The sequence below is a fragment of the Lissotriton vulgaris genome, chromosome 2_1, assembly GCF_964263255.1.
Source record: "Lissotriton vulgaris chromosome 2_1, aLisVul1.2, whole genome shotgun sequence".
NCBI classification, from domain to species: Eukaryota; Metazoa; Chordata; class Amphibia; order Caudata; family Salamandridae; genus Lissotriton; species Lissotriton vulgaris.
The window spans coordinates 1,642,678,639-1,642,697,288 of NC_141687.1; the positions used below are offsets into that span (position 1 = coordinate 1,642,678,639).

At 42.0% G+C, this 18,650-nt stretch overlaps 1 protein-coding gene across 12 annotated transcripts in view; it reads right to left on the reverse strand.

Moving 5' to 3' along the window:
- LOC147732987 (protein 4.1-like) overlaps positions 1–18,650 on the reverse strand; it is a 586,946-nt gene that overhangs the window by 459,362 nt on the left and 108,934 nt on the right. For all 12 annotated transcript variants that reach the window (XM_086957538.1, XM_086957536.1, XM_086957532.1 and 9 more), the window contains exon 4: positions 5,936–6,154. In XM_086957538.1, the coding sequence (XP_086813664.1) occupies positions 5,936–6,154 (219 nt within the window). The remainder of the gene's footprint in view (positions 1–5,935; positions 6,155–18,650) is intronic.

The following is an 18,650-nucleotide window of genomic DNA, read 5'->3' on the forward strand; positions in this document are numbered from 1 at the left end:
CTGAAGGCAGCAGTAAGTCTAGGACCTCAGCTGCACGTCTAATCACCGTGGCAAATGAAGCGCTCGTCTCTGTTGGTGGTCCAAGGAGTGAAACCAGCTCTATGTCAAGGAAGATAAGCACCCCAATGGTCTCTTGCAAGTCCACATAGATACTGTCATCATAGCATGGGGGTAAATTATTCTTGTAATCGCCATCAGGTGGATAGGAATCTGAGCCAAAAAAGTGATGACGCCTCTGAGGAAGGCCTCATGGAAGAGGTAGTGTTTTGTCTGGATCACAGAGCACAGGGAGAGGTTTGCTGGAGTGGAGTCATAGCGTGACCTTAGTTAGGGTCGAGCGGGATTCGGGTTGCAGTTAGCCATAGGAGTCAGAAGTGGGTCACCATGTCTGACTTATTTACATGTCGATCAGTGGTATGACCTTTTTGGCCCTGAAGCGCCTCTAGATAGGTGCAGTCATTGGACTTCCTGTAGTCATTGCTATACAATTCGTCTGCTACACCCTCTCCTGTTGAGAGCGTGTTTCTGTACTACTGAAAATCATTTATTCATGATGTACGGGCTTTGCTCGGATTGTCTATTTAAAAAATGTGCAAAATGCTAATAAAATATATTATATATATAGATATATATATATATATATATATATATATATATATATATATATATATATATTCCACAATAGGATATCCGCTCTTTGAAAAGAAGGAAATCATCCGGCACTCATGAGAAGGTTTTGGCATTAGGGCTTCTTTATTCGCGTAAAGTTCACATCAATGCGTTTCGGGAGTCAAGCTCCCTTGATCACGATGCTTTTTCGCCATTAAGGACTCATTAAAATACAAACATACGGTAGTAAACAGTGTGAAAGGACACGCAGGTTAATGTTTAACTGTGTCAAAACGTGGTCGCCATTTTAGCCTTCGCGATAGTCAGTATTTTAAAACAGCATATTGCATACCACAATTAATACCAACTTCTAATGGTCTTAAAGTCTTATACCACAATTAAAAATGATATAGAAATAAAATGGATATATTCATGTTCAAAATAAAGTGCAAGTGCATTCTAATTTGATTCCATTTTCAAAGTAGTGTTTTTGTTGGCAAGTGCCGTTAAAAGTAGACAGTGGTATTTATGCATTTCCTAAGTTTCTTATACCATACTGACATCAACAAATTTGTATTAAAACACTTTTGTCAAAACTGGGCGTTTATCTAAAAAGAACAGTATTCACGTAAGTTACTCTTCTACTCTAAATTCATTAGCGTGTATGGAACATATGTTTCAAAATAGTGCAAAAAAGCTGGCTTTTCAAAGTAATCTTTGTAAAGTGCAAGTGCTTATATGTAAACAATAATAATACTCTCTTATTGTAAACAATCTACTCATAATGGACCTAGGTCCAAATAAAGTGCAAGTGCTTTTATGTAAACAATGATATACTATATTTCTCATGTAAACATTCCACTCATATTGCACATTTAAATAAAGTGCCAGTGCATTCTAAAAAATGTTCCAATGTCACCACTCGTGTAAACAATGATATATTCTCAATGTAAACACCCTCCAATGTTACTTATAACAACCCAGTGTCAACACAAAACTCACACATTATTACTACCTCAGTTACATAGAAAAAAGGGCTAGACATAATCAATTTCTATTTCATTAATCCTGTGCAGTTTTCCAAAGTTCAAGACTGTTTTTTCATTACTTCTATTTTCACTCATGATCTAGACAGACATGTATGGAGATCCTCGTCTATATTCAAGCCCTGCGGCTCTTTACAATTAAATTCTAAAATAAAGTAGGTCTCCAACCTCCTAAGCTCTCCCGTCCTGTCACCCCCTCTTTTTTTCTTAGGGACTTCTGCTATGCACGTGTATTGTAAGCCTGCGGGATTACTTTGATTGTGTAACTCAAAATGCAGCGCAACAGGGTAAGATCTGTCCAGGTTGACTATTGCACGCCTGTGCTGTAGGACTCGCTGGTGTATGGGTAAAGTTGTACTCCCTATGTATATCTTAGGGCATGGACACTGTAGAAGATATACCACTTATTCACTCTTACAGTTATTGCACTCTTGATGGTTACTGTCTTGTTAAAAAAGGTCTTAAAGCTAGTCCGATTCATGCCATGTTGGCATGCTTTGCATTTAAAACATCTTTTAAAGCCAGGTTTTGGTTTCAGCCAGTCGATATTACCCTTCTTTCTCTCTATGAACTCACTTTTTACGATTAGGTCTTTAAGGGATTTGGATTTTCTATACATAATTTCAGGATTCCTTTTTACTTTCATACCCAACACTGGATCATTACGTATGAGATACCAGTGTTTTATCAGGATTGATCTAATTTCCTTATGTTTCTTATTAAAAGTTGTTATGAATCTTGAATTGACCTGATCTTTCTGCTGTCTATTTGAGTCCTTCTGTTTTTGGGTTCTAGAAGGTTCAAATAATATCTTCTGTCTAGATAGTTTCTTTGCCTTAGTGGATGCTCCGTTTAAAATACTCTCATTATAACCTCTTTGGATGAATCTCTGGGTCATTTCTTTTTCGATTATACCGTATTCCTCCTCGCTACTGCAAGTTCTCCTGGCTCTGTAGTACTCTCCAAATGGAATGCTTCTTTTGAGTGCTACTGGGTGTGTGCTACCCGCATGCAATATTGAGTTGCCTGCGGTCGCTTTTCGGAACACAGTTGTTTCCAGTCTGTTGCCAATGGGGGTAATTCGAATATCAAGGAATTCGATCGTTTTCTTACTTGAATGACCCACAAACTCTAGATTGAGGGAATTTTCATTCAAATCCCCAATAAATAGTTAAATGTCTGTCTCCGTGCCCTGCCACAGCACGAAGACATCATCGATGTACCTGACCCATAGCAGGACATGTTCAGTCCAGTGGCCTCTGAGCACCTGTTCCTCCCAGCAGCCGAGATGTAAATTGGCGTAACTGGGGGCAAAACAGGTGCCCATCGCCGTCCCACGTTCCTGTAAATAAAGGTCATTGCCAAAGAGAAAAATATTTTTGGTGAGACACCACTCCATGATTTCCAAGATTATGATGTTTTGAGAGGCAAAGCGTTTTGGTCTCCTATTCAAATAGTGCTCACATGCTCTTAGACTATCCACATGTCTTATACTAGTATAAAAGGTAGAAATATCTAGCGTTAAAAGGACCATAGTATCAGCATCCCAACATATATCATAAATACACTTTAAAAAGTCTGTATAATCTTTTATGTATGATGGGAGCGATCTGACTATTGGATTAAAAAAATAGTCAATATAGCGTGAGGCATTCTCATAAAGACTACCACAAGAGGAAATGATTGGTCTCCCTGGTGGACTAGTGGGGTTCTTGTGAACCTTTGGAAGCATATAGAAGACTGGCACCATGGGGTTCTCTCGCTTAATAAATTTATGTTCGTCCCAGCTAAGGAGCTCATTTTCTGTCCAATGGTCCAATCTACCATAGAATTCAACAATCACATTATCATATTCTATGTTACTTATTCTACTGTAGCAACTGCAATCCAGTATTCTGGAATAAAGCACGTTTTTTTCATCCATTCATCGTTGTGCTCTGTACCCGCTTGTGCTGGTGTTCGTGTGGATCCTTCTACTGCAGGATTGTGGAGTTCGATATATATATCTATCAGCAGGGGCTCGACCTCTGGCACCAGAGACTTTCAGGATTAGTGTCTATGAAGGAACTTGAGCAAATCCCTAAGGCGGGTTGAAAGGCTTAGACAGTGCAGAGGGAGAACCAGTCAGCAGTAAACTTACTGGAGAACCTTGGGCTCCAAAGAGTGCCAGAGAGCCGGAAAAGTGCCAAAAATATGCAGCATGGCCTCCTTGAATACCTCAATTTGCTGCAGGATCTCAGAGCTGGACCAGTTGTGGAATCAGCTCCTCGGGCAGGGATCAGGAGCGAGATCAACTGGCACCTTGTCGAGTTCCACTTTGACTTCTTGGATTTTTTTCTTAGACGACATCGACTGCGAAGAGGACCTGTTACAGGAATAATCTAGAAGGAAGAACAAGTCCACGTCCTCTACTTGTAGTGGGTACAGGACTTACGCAAGGTCTGTCACTTCTTTTGTTGTTTGGTGGCTTACAGTTAAGATTCAAGGTCCAGGTTGACCTTCGGGTGCATTAAGGCTCATTCTTAGCATGACTTTGAGTCATGCCCAGACACTTGAAGCATACCTTGCACAAGCCCATCACCGTTTACACATGAATTTGCGCAGGCATTTACCACTTTTAGTCTTCTCAGTGTGTGGCAAGCTTCATGCAGACTGATTTGAGGTTCAAACAGTTAAACGGAAGAGAAAAAAGGTTTCATCTGACATTAACTTTGGTGTTCTAACAAATCTGCATGACATTTGGCAGCTAGCACATGGTGCAAGAATCTTCCAGAACTGACAATAGGGCAGGTTGAGTGGGGTCAAAGTTCAATCGGGGTACACACCAATATTTATTTGACAATAACTTTGGCACAGTTTGACAGATCTAAACAATACATGATTCTTAATATTTTGATTTTCATACAAATCCGTCAGAGGGGGCAGAGAACACTTAATGGACTGGTCACAAAAGCAGTGCTTTACATTTTAACTCCAACAGAAATTATGTGTCTCCCCTATTAAACAACAACAAAAAACTAAACTAAATTACAACACACTTCAAACAAAACTAGAACATTACTTGGGGAACTGCATTTGCTTGGTCTGGAGTAAATCAGTTCAGTAATTTGAGATATTAGCATTACAAAATGTGTCTGTGGATTTGAAAGGGTTACTAAGTTAGAGATCTCTGGAATGAAGGCTGCATGCTGCGGGGCTTGCGTGTGTGGCATGGGCCTGCGGCCAACCCACTCTGTGCACATAAATCTGAATCCCCTCTCGTACACACAATGCAAATCAAAGTCATAGGTTAGTTATGGTGCAGCAAATACAAAGCAGTAAAACCCCTAAAATTTGCCAGTTATGGTATGTAACACACAAAGCTTACAATATTTACCTCATGTTAGACTGCCTTTTTTAGGCGAGCCTACTAGACAGCACATGCACTGTCTGTTGCGAGGCATATTGTCACTTACCAAGAACACAAAGGAGCTTGGAGCCCACCCATTTCTTACCTTTGGTTCACTTGTTCATGCCCCAATTTTCCAGTATTGTATTGGGAAATATTAAGATGAGGAATCTGAAGAAAGATGGATCCTTTAGAAGTACATTTCAGTGCCTGTACCTGCCAACTGTTGACCAGACACCTAGTCAGTTGACCCTTGTATGCAACTGGGAGACCCAAAAGAAGAGATGTAGCACTTTAGTCCTTTGGGATGTGGCTTTATTGGGACTCGTTGACGTTCTTTTTTATTTTTTTTATTCGTGTACAGCAGGTGCACAGGGGGCATTCCTGAACAATATTCCTATGATTGATCAAAGCTGAATCAGTGGATAACAAAATGTCAACATTGTTAGCTTTTCCTTTAAAGTAACTTAAACTCTCTGAAGTAAAAGATGAGAATGTTGCCCTACAGCATAACACAAGGAACATTTAGACTTTTTCTGTTTAATATAGCCAAGTTGCAACAGAGTACTTGCTCATTCAGATGAAGAACAACTGTGTAGTAACATCATGACACCAAAGGTTACAACAGACAGCCAGCAACCTCTGACGGCAAATGACGCCAAGGTATGGCCACACACTATTTAATAGTATGGAGTCAATAATATGGATTTGAATGAAAAAGATGAAAGCAGTTCTTATATTCAGCCAGCAGATTCTCCAATCAAATATGTGACTGATTGCTCACCTCACCAATAAAGACACAGCATTACTTGGATAAACACTGAACACTATTCAATAAGAAACAAATTAGGATGGAAGGCAATGGAAATAACTGTGCACTATGTGTGCTCACCTGTATGATTTGTGCAGCTCAACAACTTTCTCCTCAAGCTCCTTGGTTTGGTTGGGCGACAACTTGAATTCGTTGATGTACTCTGTGCCATGGAGATCTGGATCATAGTCTCCAAGCTCAGACTGGACAGTGTATGAGCCCAGTAGTGCCAAAGTGGCAAAGGAACAAGGCAGCCGTCCACTTACAATGTCTTGTCGAAGCTGAAGACACAGATTATACCTAGAATAAGTAACAAAGTTATTGAACAACGCTGACATGCAGAAAAATCATTTGACTACCATAATATGTGTCTTCGCTCACTCCCCAGTAAGTGACTATTCAAAATAAACTATGCTAATGAGAACATCTCAACAATCACACCTGAGAAAGGTATACACCTGTTACAACGCATTCGTTACTCCGCACTACCATTACAACGCAACTTTTACAACGCATACCATTACAACGCATTGCGCTGGGGGGCGCTCTAGGATAGGGAATAAGTATAATTTACTATCCAACACCTTCCCTAGGGTCCACGGGGACTGGAGTTAGAATAGTAAATTATACTTACCACTATCCAGCACCTCAAAGCGCTATGCGTTGTAATGGTATGCGTTGTAATGGTCGCGTTGTAACGGTAGGTAGTTGTAATAGTATGCGTTGTAACATGGTACATCCCCTGAGAAACTATGCCCTGCTTTCTAGCAGCGACTAAGACATTGGCCCTACAAATACATCCCACGCTAACTGCACTTAATCTCTCAAATATTAAATAACGTACACGTTGTCGTCCTTGTATCAGCTATGCTGTGTATAGGTTTCAATTTGAGGATGTCAAAAAGAAAGTATATGGTCTGAGCGGCAGTATTACAACTTAAGCATACTGGCTGACAGATCTACCACCTTTGCCTTTCCTTTTATTAATCCTTCAGTGCCTCTTACACCAATGAAAACTAAAAAGACAATGTGCATGCTCTGAAAGCAGGAAGTAGTACTGAATTGGGAGAAAGTTTTGAAGTTTGATAGTGTTGAAATGACTAAATCTTCTAACATGCATTGAGATGTTATTTACTTTTATTACTGGTTTTGCATTGTAAGGCTTTTAATTGAAGTCACACACACTCAAATAATACCCTACTGCTTGTAGACTCATGGAACACTATGTCCACAGATAAAGAAGAGAAAGTTAAAAATAAAACCTTTCCTTTGCAGACCAGCACCCTTGAGAGCCTTTCAAATGCCAGGTTTTCAGAATGTTGCTTTCAGATTGCTAAAAAAGAAGTAGCCTTCACAATGAAGCATCTATAGAAAACAGCCTACTACACCTAGACACAAGCAAAAAGAAACCGGTTGGAAAAACAATCAAAATGCAGCCTCCCAAGTGGTAACATTGGACAAATAAAAAAAGGCACAAGGATATTCCATCCTGTGTTTCGTTCTTTTTTAAAGATAATTTAACTCATAGGTAACCCATTCATTTAATCCCTCACAGCAGAGGTTAAAAAAAACACAGGTACTTGGGTGTTTTCTTTAGGACTTCAATGACTATTCCTATAAAGCAAACCTCGAACTACAAGTATAGCCATAAACGGCAATATATCATGTTCACCAGCTGCTTTGTACACTAAGGGTGAAGATAAGGGGTCAACACTAAACACAATCAACTCTTCTAAGAAGAAAAGTAACCAAAAAGGTTTCAGAAAGCAGCTAGGCCAACACTAGAGGCACCTTTGGTCATAATCTTGATAGTGTCTTGTAAAAGTAGGAACAGACGTCCAAGTGGCTGCCTTACCGATATCTAACAGAATATTCCTTAACTTGGCCACCTTACATCTGGTCAAATGAGCATTTGGCCAATGAGAAAAATGGCTTTTTTAGCAAACAGAAAAAAAATATTGCCGGAAACAATCTAGTGATAAAGGGATTGCTCACAAGTGGCTATGTCTATAGGTATATGACCATAATATATAAAGAGCTAGTCAGATTTCCTCAATATTTTTGTCCAGTCAACATAAAACCACAAAAACCTCTTGACATCATAGAATGCTCCATTAAAGTGTCGGGATTACTAAATAATATGGGGTAAATTCAACAAAGAATAAATGCATTACTCTAAAACTTTAAGTAAAAAATATGGATGGATTCTCATACCCAGATGGAAAAACTGTGTAATCAATAGCTGAAAGGGCCTGCATTTCACTACATTTATGTGCAAAAGTAATCACAACCAAGAATACTCTCTGCCACCAGCGATGCTGCAGTGGAGGAGCTCAAATGGTAGAGAAATCAATTTGTGAATGAACAAATTCATTTATCAGGAGGAGATGGCTTCTGTACAGAAGAAATATTTCATCAGTTAATCCAAAAATCATTTATTACTGTAACCTTAAAACAATCATATTTGTTGGGATCCCTTTTTATGTGCTCCTTTACATATAAACTTAACTCGTTCATAGCAAACTATAGCTTACCCTCGCCAGGAGGAGAAAGTATGGCAAGATGACATCTTAGTGGCAGAATATTTGATTCGGATCTAGCTGATGACACAATGAACAGAATCATCTGTAGTTGAATACATAAGAAGCTCTTGCTGAAAGTTTCTTAGCTTCCTTCAGAACTGCCATGCATGATTTAGGTACATTTAAAATCCATACTATCGGATCCCAGAAGGCCAGTTCAAAAGCAACACTTGGCCATAAAACTGAACCAAAATGTTTACTATGCTTGGAAAACTCCTGTGTACAAATATTTGAAGGTCTGAGATACACAGTTGCCTGGGCTATTCATGAGCAATGAGGATCAATGCAGTCTTATAGTTCGACAGCATTATCAGTACTGATGGTATTAGTGGAATTAAGGAGAACTGTAAAGAAATATCCATGACCAGTTCATTAAAAGGGTATTGCTTAAGGAGCTTGGATCCCCTAGTCTGGAAGGGAAGCTTGAGCATGTGGAGATTTGAGAAATGCACATAGGTCTACCTGAAGGAAAAGCCCCATCTGAGGTGACTTCTAGAAGAATGTTTTCTTCTATAACCCACTTGTGATTTTCCTCAAAAAACCTGCTGAAGTGATCTCCTTGGGAATTTTGTGCCCTTGTGTTAGACCGGTCCTTTACTGCTGGGTTATCCCCAAATGTTTTTCTTCTCCTCCTATTTTTTCAACCATCTTTTTGCTGGCTTTAGGTCTCTGGGTACTTTACCACTGCTAACCAGCGCTAAAGTGCATATGCTCTCTCCCTAAAATGTAATGGCAATTGGATTCTCCATAATTAGCTATTTGAGCTACTAGTAAGTACCTAGTACTCAGCACCATGTGTGCCCAAAACCTATAAATCAAATGGTACTAGTGGGGCTGCCGCACTGATTGTGCCACCCACATGAGTAGCCTTTCAAACAAGTCTCAGACCTGCCACTGCAGTGTCTGTGTGTGCAGTTGTAAACTGCCATTGGGACCTGGCAAGTGCACCGTCCTTGCCAGGTTCAACCCTTCACTTTTATTACATGTAGGCACCCCATAAAGTAGGCCCAAGATAGCCCCAGGGGTAGGGTGCAGTTTAGGACATGTACTGTTGTGTTTTATATGTCCTGGTAGTGAAATACTACTAAATTATCTTTACACTACCGCAAGGCCCGACTCTCTCCCGTAGATTAGCATTGGAGCTGCCCGGTAACATCTTACAAGTGTATGTGCCAATTGGGAGCTGATAGAAAATTTAATTTTGGGGTCTCTGGGCTCACAATTTAAAAAAACATTTTAGTGAAGTTATTTTTTAAATTGCAAGTCTGAAAAGACAACTTTAAGAAAGTTGTGATTTTCTTAATTTAACCATCTGGGGATATCACTCCGGCTAATTGTGCATTCGCTATAGAAAGTACACAAAGGCAGCCGAGACGTGCCCTCATATCCTGATCGCCCTTCACCAGGATAATGGGCCTTCCTGAACTAGAGTGGTTGGAGGAGTTGAAACTGACACCTGAATAGGGCTGTGACTGTTCTCGCACAAAGAAGTCTCCATCCGGGGTAGTAAGTTTGGAGTCAGGGAAGGGCAGTGTCTTGTGCACTACAAATACCTTCCTTTGAAATTTGCCTGCTTCAAAGGCTGAAATGGATAGAAGTACTGGACCTGTGACACCATACACTCAGAACACTTCTGGACTGAGGACATTCTGCCAGGAAGAAGAGCTGGATTGGTGTCAGGAGCGACTGCCACTTTGATGTTTCTCTGCTGTGTTGGCCTGCTGCTTCTGTCCTGGGAGTGAAAGAAATTAACTTTGCTTTCCGCACCTGCTTCCAAGGTTCTCCAAGGGCTTGAGTTGAGCTCGTCGTCTGTTAAGAAGTCTCAGGGCCATCAAAGACTTCACCTGCAATCACCTGAACTGCTATGAGCCCTATTCTGCCAAGTGGTGCCAAATCCAGTTCCTGGGCTCTTGGAAAGGAGTTCTGGTGATACCAGGGTGAAAATCCATATATCAACTTCAAGCGTCAGTTTGGAACTGGTGCATCATTGTAAAACTCGACGCTTTGCTGCTGCCTTCACCGGAATGTAGTCCCTGTTTGATAGAACGACCGCAGCTTATAAAGCAGGCCCCAGCTTTTCGCTGTAGCACCTCCCAAGAACTGCCGCTACTCGAGGTTTGAGCACCGCATCACTACAGCATGTAACACATCGTCCAGACTTTGACGCAGCACCTGCTTCAATACTGTGGATTCAACTCAGCATGGCTTGACTTTCGGTGCATCATCCCTGGGTGCAAATGTATTCATTAACACCGCGCCGCAGTAAGGAAAAGAGGTATTGTGCAGGGAAACAACGCATCACTTCCCCTGCCTAGCAGTAAGGAACCGGCGCATCACCTGCTTTTCGATGACTGACCTGCCCTGTGCCTCAGATTGTCTTTGATTTTTGATGCAACTAAGGTACTTTGTCCTGATCAAGCGTAACCATTGATTTTTAAGAACTACAATTTTAGTTCATATTTGAAAATTCATACTTGTGTATGTTGGATTTTTGTAGTTTTGATCTTATTTTAATCAGATAAATATTGGCTATTTTTATAAACTGGTGTGGAATCCTTTTGTAGTGTTTTCAATGTGTTATTGTGTGTGCATGCCTGTGCATGCGTGTGTACAAATATTTATACATTGCCTCTAAGATCCGCCTGATTGTTCTTGCCAAGCTACTAAGAGGTGGAACACGGGTTAGTCTGAGAGATTAACTTAATTACCCTGACTAGAGTGAGGGTCCCTACTGGGACAGGGTGCAAGCCACTGCCAATTAGAGACCCCATTTCTAACACCCTGGAAGATGAACTGCCTTTATGCCAGGTTCCTGGGAAGGAGCCACATCCAAATCTTCTGTGACTCCAAGATCAAGGTTCGGATCTGGTAACTTCCTATTTTTTCAGATATTGCAATGTGATGCTATTGTCCACATGAAATAAAACTGTTACTAGAGACAGTAGGAAATCTTTTAGAGACAAGTGAATGCCTCTAAACAGGTCTCAATTTACTCTTTAGGCCCTTCTTCTGAAGAGGACATATTTGTTCTACTGCTTGCTTCTTCAGTAAGAAGGTAGTTTCCCTAGGCAGTTCAACTAAATGTTACTTCGAAGTTGGTTGGAGTGCCTTGACACAAAGTGAGTCGTCATCCCTCACAATAGTCAGCACTCACTTGTCGCTTGTGATATTGTATCCCTCTCCAAAATGCATGCATAGGTATACAACATGGCATGATCGTTGAGGGGAAAGACCCTGTGGCATAGATCCAACCAACAATGGTTCTACTGGAAATGTAACTTGAAAGATATCTTTCCCTCCTCTAAAACTACATCATTGAATGATTCTGCCTTGTTTTTCATGCAATGTATCTCATCTGTACATTGGTCAAGAAAACAGAACCAGTAAACAAAAGCTTCTGAATTTTTAGCTGGGAATTTGTGTTTTGAGGAACGAAACGCAATCAGGATAGTTCTAAGAGCAATTCCATGACAGTACCTGGACACTGCAAGCTTGGTGGAATCAAAGACAACACTTATAATCATATTAGAGGGACGGACGGCTTGTCCTATGTAGCAGAAATATTGTTTGTAGCCCGTCAGAAGATCACCGGTAAACGTAAACACTCTCCCACAGGGATCATTTAATCATCCTTGAAACGGCATTGCAGAGGGTGCTTGCAACCCCATGGAAGCTGTACACTTACATAAGCCTAAATAAAAGACGGAGTATAATATATGGGAATATAGAACAGTGTCCCAGTGGCATTGATTCATTCATAAGAAGCAACCTCTCGACAGCAATTAGCTCCTTGAAACATATACAATGGCATGAGAATTACAAAATATATTCATGTATGTCATCATTAGTCTCTGCACAATGCTGACAATTAGCAAATATAAACATACAAGGTGAACAGTGATCAGTCGATAACAAGTTTAAAAATAAAAATACCAACTCTGTCAGTTGTTGTAGCATCAGTGACCGTTACATATAAAATATTGTAAGAAACTAGGTTATTAGTTGCAATGGATGAGATTCCTTCACAGGTAATACGTCTGCAATAGACGTTATATTGGGAATTAATTACTAAACTGCAGCATTTGACTCTCTCAGGTTAGCGAAGTAGAGCAGTCCAAGGCCTACTCATGGGAAGTAGTGTAGGCTAGTAATCCAATTCATTGGTATGGAACAACACTCACTGAATCACTATCCAGTCTGTGCTTTTTATTTGAAAAAGATAAAATACTAACACACATATACCAATAAATACTATGCATTAAATTTCAAATATGTATATCAGATAGGTGAAAATACCTTTGGTAATGCCCCCATATCACATTACACTCCTAGTGCATCCTGTAACCCATAACCACAATACCCCACACCTCTACCAGATACAACATTACAATATAAGTGGGTGTCATTTTAAACAAGGAAAGTCTACTGCCTTGGTACGGGTACCAAAGCCAACGCAAGAAGATGATGGACAGATCACTGAGACGTTTCAGACACTCACCCCCAGTCACAGATCTGGCTTGAATCCATCATCGTTCTTTAGCTCACTTCGCCACCCCAATTCAGACCCAGCCATATGCAAATAAGTGTTGACCTTGTTCCTAATGGGAACAGTCCAGCCCAAACTGCCAGCCAGCAAAATCTGAATGAGTAATGGACTATTGTAAATGTATCGTATGTGATGTACTTATGTGCTGGGACTCAATTAATTTTCTGAATGGCAATTGGATATTCTTAAATTATTTTTACATGTTAATGTGCTTTTATGGGTTTTATAAAATCGAATAAAGATATATTATTGCTACTGATTGTTGTATTGGGCTCTGGAGGATGCCCAGAGCAAAAACTTTGCATTGGGAGCTGAATTTGCTGGCTTCCCTGTGACAGACTGGCCAGCTGCCTGGCTCAAGTGCTCTTCTCCTGCAGGCACGGGCATCTTGAGCATCCCCTCTTCAACCAGCTAGCAAAACATTCTGCCTGCCGCCCTCTCCATGCCCTAGAGCCTCCTGACTTCTTGAAGCGCAACCGGAGGTGCAGGGGAGTCCAGGGCTAATCCACCGATGTCTTATGGGAGCCATCCAGGATCACCCAGCAGATCTTTTCCTCAAACTGTTCCTCAGGAGACACAAGGGGGCCAAGTGCCATTTGCCTGGAGAAGACCCATCCTCGTTATGAGGGATAAAGCTGCAGCCAAGGTCCTTATTCAATTCTTGCGGGGCATCAGGTGGCTCCTACATCTACCTGGGTGTTCTTTCAGTCTGTTGCTCCCAGGTCCAGGGTTTTCTTACCTGGCTCTTCATTTTAAGTGGGGGTGGGCAGTTCTAGAGCACAGGCACCCCTGGCCAAACCCAGGATGCCACATCTTCCCTTCATCCCTGTCCCAACTCTCCTGCAAAGGAGACAGGGATAAACCAGTATGGCAACTTCAAGTTGTCTGTGGAAAGAACTCCCTTGAGGTCCTGAGTTCCGCCACTTCATGACACTGCTGGCTAATCCCTTCCCCACTATACTTCAAAGATGAACCTACCCTGGGCTAGTACCAGAGGTCTGGTCCTCCTTTGTTCCAACAAGCCCGAATTCTCCAAACCCTATTGCAGTAGGGCAATATAATTAATAGATGAAGATTTCCTCTGCACTCGCTCTTTTTTTCCCAGAAACTGGGTCAAGCACTGTTAATTTGCACTATTGTTTTGGGAGGCGTTCATCCCTCTGCTGGGTAGCAGAGTAATTAACTCTGCGCCACTGCACTTTACGACACTCTGCTCTGCAAGACTGCGATCTCCGTCACTGAACTCAATATCCCTGTACTCTGCACCACTGCACTCTATGCCACTGCAAACTACTCTGCACCACTCTACTCTATGCCACTCTACTGTGGAGAAGTGTGGCTCAATGGTTAGAGCAGGCAGACCTCGATGCAAAGCTCTGGCCAGGGACCAGGGTTCGATTCCTGCCCTGGCGGGTCTCGGGCTCATTAATTCCCCTGACCGGATATTCTCGCCTCAGTGCCTATTCTGATCATGGGTCCCACGCTGCAACTCTGGGCATTAGCTTGCTTAGTCTTCACAACGGCCCCCACAACGCGAGGGATGCCTGGTCTGCACCATGGGGGTGCCCAGGAGTGGACACTTCACAGGGAAAGCCAGGAAGGGTTCCCTTGCGGTATTCGTACAAGAGCCGGGAAACCCACTGCGGGTAGCTGTGCGCTATACAAGTACAAAAACATTTACATTTACAACATAACATTTACATTTACATTTACATTGCACTTTATACCAGTGCACTCCATGCCACTATAATCTTTTCCGCACAGCTGCACTCCACACTACTCTACACCTCTGCACTCTACCCATCACCACTCCACACCACACCACTTCACTCTATTCTAAAACAATCTACTCTGCGCCACTGCACTCCATACTATTGCGCTCTACACCACTCTTCTCCACTCTATGCCATTCAACTCTACGCCACTGCAGGCTACCCTGCACCACTCTACGTCACTACACTCTACGCCAATGCAGTCTACACCACTTTACTCAAAACCAATGCTCTACACCACAGCACTCTACACCAATCTAATCTACTCTGCAGGACTGTACTTTACGTCACTTCACTATAGGCCACTCTATGACACTACATCCTAGGACACTACTCCATTAAACTCTACTCCACTCCACGCTACTCCACTCCACTCTATGCCACTCTACTCAACTCCCTCTATGCCACTTTACATCACTCTATTCTACGACAAAATAATCCACTCTGTTCCACTCCATTATTCCACTCTATGCCTCTCCACTTTACACCACTCGACTCTAAAACACTCTACACCATTCCATTCTCCTACACTACTCCACTTTGCGCCAATCTACTCTTTTCAATGCCAGTCCACTCTTTTCTACACCACCCTGACACTAGCTCTTGCATAGGTGAGACCTATTGGCTTTGCCAATGCATGGTATAATATATATGGTATACATCATAGAATGTCTTGCATTACACTGCCTGCCAACATTAATTCTTCTGTTGAGGACAGGGTTGAGTGTTTGCAAGATTATAAATAAGGGGCTTAACGTAGATAATATATATATCATGCAAAAAACCTCTATAAACAAGCTGATTACAATCCCAAGACTTTTCTTCAGATTTCCAGTATGGCTATATTCTAAATATCTGCACTTACATGATAAAAGAAACTGATATCTTGAATGTTGGTCAAGTTAGAATACTCAACGCCCTAATCTAGTTGCAGTTAAATTGGTTTTGGCTGCATCGTATTGATTCATCTAGTCTTTCTAGTTTTCTTAATGAAAGACGTATAGGCAGGAATTACATGGAGTCCGATGCCAGACCCAATACTGATTGAGCCAGAACATGAATATGAAAAGCAGAACCCTTATGGACTCCCATAAGAAGCATTACAGTATATGATTGATTGTAAGTGTTATGAACCACAGGAACATTCATGGGATCAAGCTTCTCAAGTTCATGCTCACTGCTTGATTGATATGAAGTGAATATAGGCTAAGAGAAAAAGGCCTTGTATAAGAGGTATACTTTCTTGAGAAGCACAAAAGAGAATGGGAGAACACGGGATATGCTAGGGAATATATCAGCTTTGTCAATGGCAGGGTCTAGATTTTCAAGAACTATGGTCCTTCACAAATCCTCACAGCTCACCTCATGTACGGAGGAAAGAGCACTGGTTCTTATGACTGTACAATAACAAACCAGTATTGGCATAGCCAATAGGTATCGCCTTTGAGACCTTATAAGTGTTTAGCCATGTAGCACATTACCCCAGGTGCTGTGACGTCAGGGATTGAAGAGCTATACCATTTTTACACACTGAGTCATGTAATGTGATTCGGGAATACATGCTTGCCTCAGGAAACATTTATGGACACATTCCAAGGCTTTTTAACGCACAGAAGAAAAACAAGGGCCTCCATGAAAATCAACAGCACTACAACATTATGCGTGCGACTACATCACTAGAGTACTGAACAGCCTTTGAAAAAAAGCAGGAAATACTTTCCAATAGCAGAGACAACACAACCCGACCTCCCCCAGGCCTCTCTTCACCAAGCACCCTTCTCCAGAGTTTTCGATTCAAAACACTGCTCACACCATCCGTTTACCAGCAAGCACCAGCTTTGCCCTCTGTCACAGCCCCCTGGGTTTAGGAGCACTGGACATAGCAACAACAAAATGCTACCATGTGTCACTTAATCTCAGCACACCTAAAAAAACAATTAACCCGACCTTGTGTAATGTAATCAGCGCTTTTGTAAAGCGCTCCAATACCTTTGGGTCATTCAAGTTCACGCTCTATAAAAATGCTTCCAGAAATTGATCTAACCTTGTGTAATATAAGTAGCGCTCATGTAAAGCCCTTCAACCTCTTCCGTTAGACTTTACATTATGAAAAAAAATGTTTCAGAGCCCCTGGTGAGCTGCCATGAATGTGCTTTGAAATTAGAGCTCTGAGAGAAGAAGGATGGCAGGGAAAGGAAACGGGGCGGGCATGCAAAGACAAGAGAGGAGGTGGGAGGGACGAATGCTGCTCCCATTTTTCAGGTAGAGGGGAAATAGTGAATAAACGGGGCGACATTGGCATCACAATCTCTGCGCACCTAAAAAACAAAAATCAACCTGACATTGTGTAACGTAACTGACGCTTTTATAAAGCGATTCAATACTTTTTGGTCAGTCGACTTTGTGCTCTGTAAAAATACCCCATAAAATCAATCTGACACCTTGTAATGTAACTAGCGCTCATGTAAAGAGATCCAACACCTCTGGGTCACTCAAGGTCACATTATTTAAACCAGAGCCAGAGAAAATACAACAGGAGCTGTCCAAGCCTTAACTGTGCTGCAAGGTTAGGTTGCTGAAGGTCCGGTGTTTGAGGCTCGCTAAAGCAACAAGCAGTGAAGCAGTTTGGGGGAAATACTTGCACTTTGAAGTCAGAGATAATTTGAGAGAAGATTTCGAAAACAGCATCTGACATTTCATCTCGGGATTAGAACGAGACGGGGAGATTAAGTGACTAGTGCCAAAGCAGAACCACCAAAGATGTGCAAACAATGACAATAGCAGAATTTAAAGAAGTAATAGTGCCCAATTGAGCACAAACACAGAAGCGTAATGTTAACAGTAAGTGGGCGGTGCTCTGTGGGAGGAAACCAAACACAACAAGCATTTGCAATGCAATAGGGCTCGCATTAGTAAAGTTTGAGGGATTAGTATTGTAAATGACAAATTTATTATTTATGTTTTAGTTTTGAAATTTTGGAAATTAATACCTTTGTCATTTACAATGCTAATAGTGTTAACTTGTGGAAATGTGACACCTATAGCATTTGTAATCCGTTGCTTGTGCTACACAAGGACCGATATAACAGCAAGTTTAAACATATGCAACAGAAGCAATGAGTGAGAGTTACCACGGACAGCAGGACGACGGCAGGGGTGAAAGGAACTACAGACAGCAAGAGGAGGGCAGGCCTGCGGCCATGAATAAGTGACGGCGGGGGGCGGGGCAGCGAAGCCTTTGATGTGCCAAATGCTGCTGGGGAACCGAGTTGGAGCCTCAGCGTGGGCTCAGCATCCTGTGATTCTGATCAAATCACTTTATCTCCCTGCGCCTACCACATAATGAAAGTGTCCTTGCGTAGCATAACTGGTGCTCATGTGAAGCGTTCCAATACCTGCGGGTCGAGTTCGCATTATATAAAATCTGCACACAAAAGAAGCTATGAGCAGAACGGGCTGCAAGGCGATTCGGGGTAATCGCTGAAGAGTAAAGGGATCAATATACGCACATCCGTTTTAGTTGGAGAGCAAAGGTCACTAGTCTGAGTTTGGGAAGATCCAGAACAGATAGAAAGAGCGCATAGCTCTATTTTAGCAGGACTGGCTGGCTCAATCGAGGGCAATCTACCGAAATGAGCGGTGACATGTTTCCAAGTATCTCTAATGACAGGCAGCGCAGAGTGCATGCATTCTTTATAGCAGACAGAGCATAAACGCAACTCAGGACCAGAGCAAGAGGAACATTTACCAAACAAGCACTGGGGGAAGAGAGCAGGGGAAGTAGAAGGGAGGCACGGCCTGCGGCCGTGAATAAGTGACGGCGGGGGGGCGGGGCAGCGAAGCCTTTGATGTGCCAAATGTTGCTGCCAGGGGGAAGGCTCGTGCATGAGAGCAGG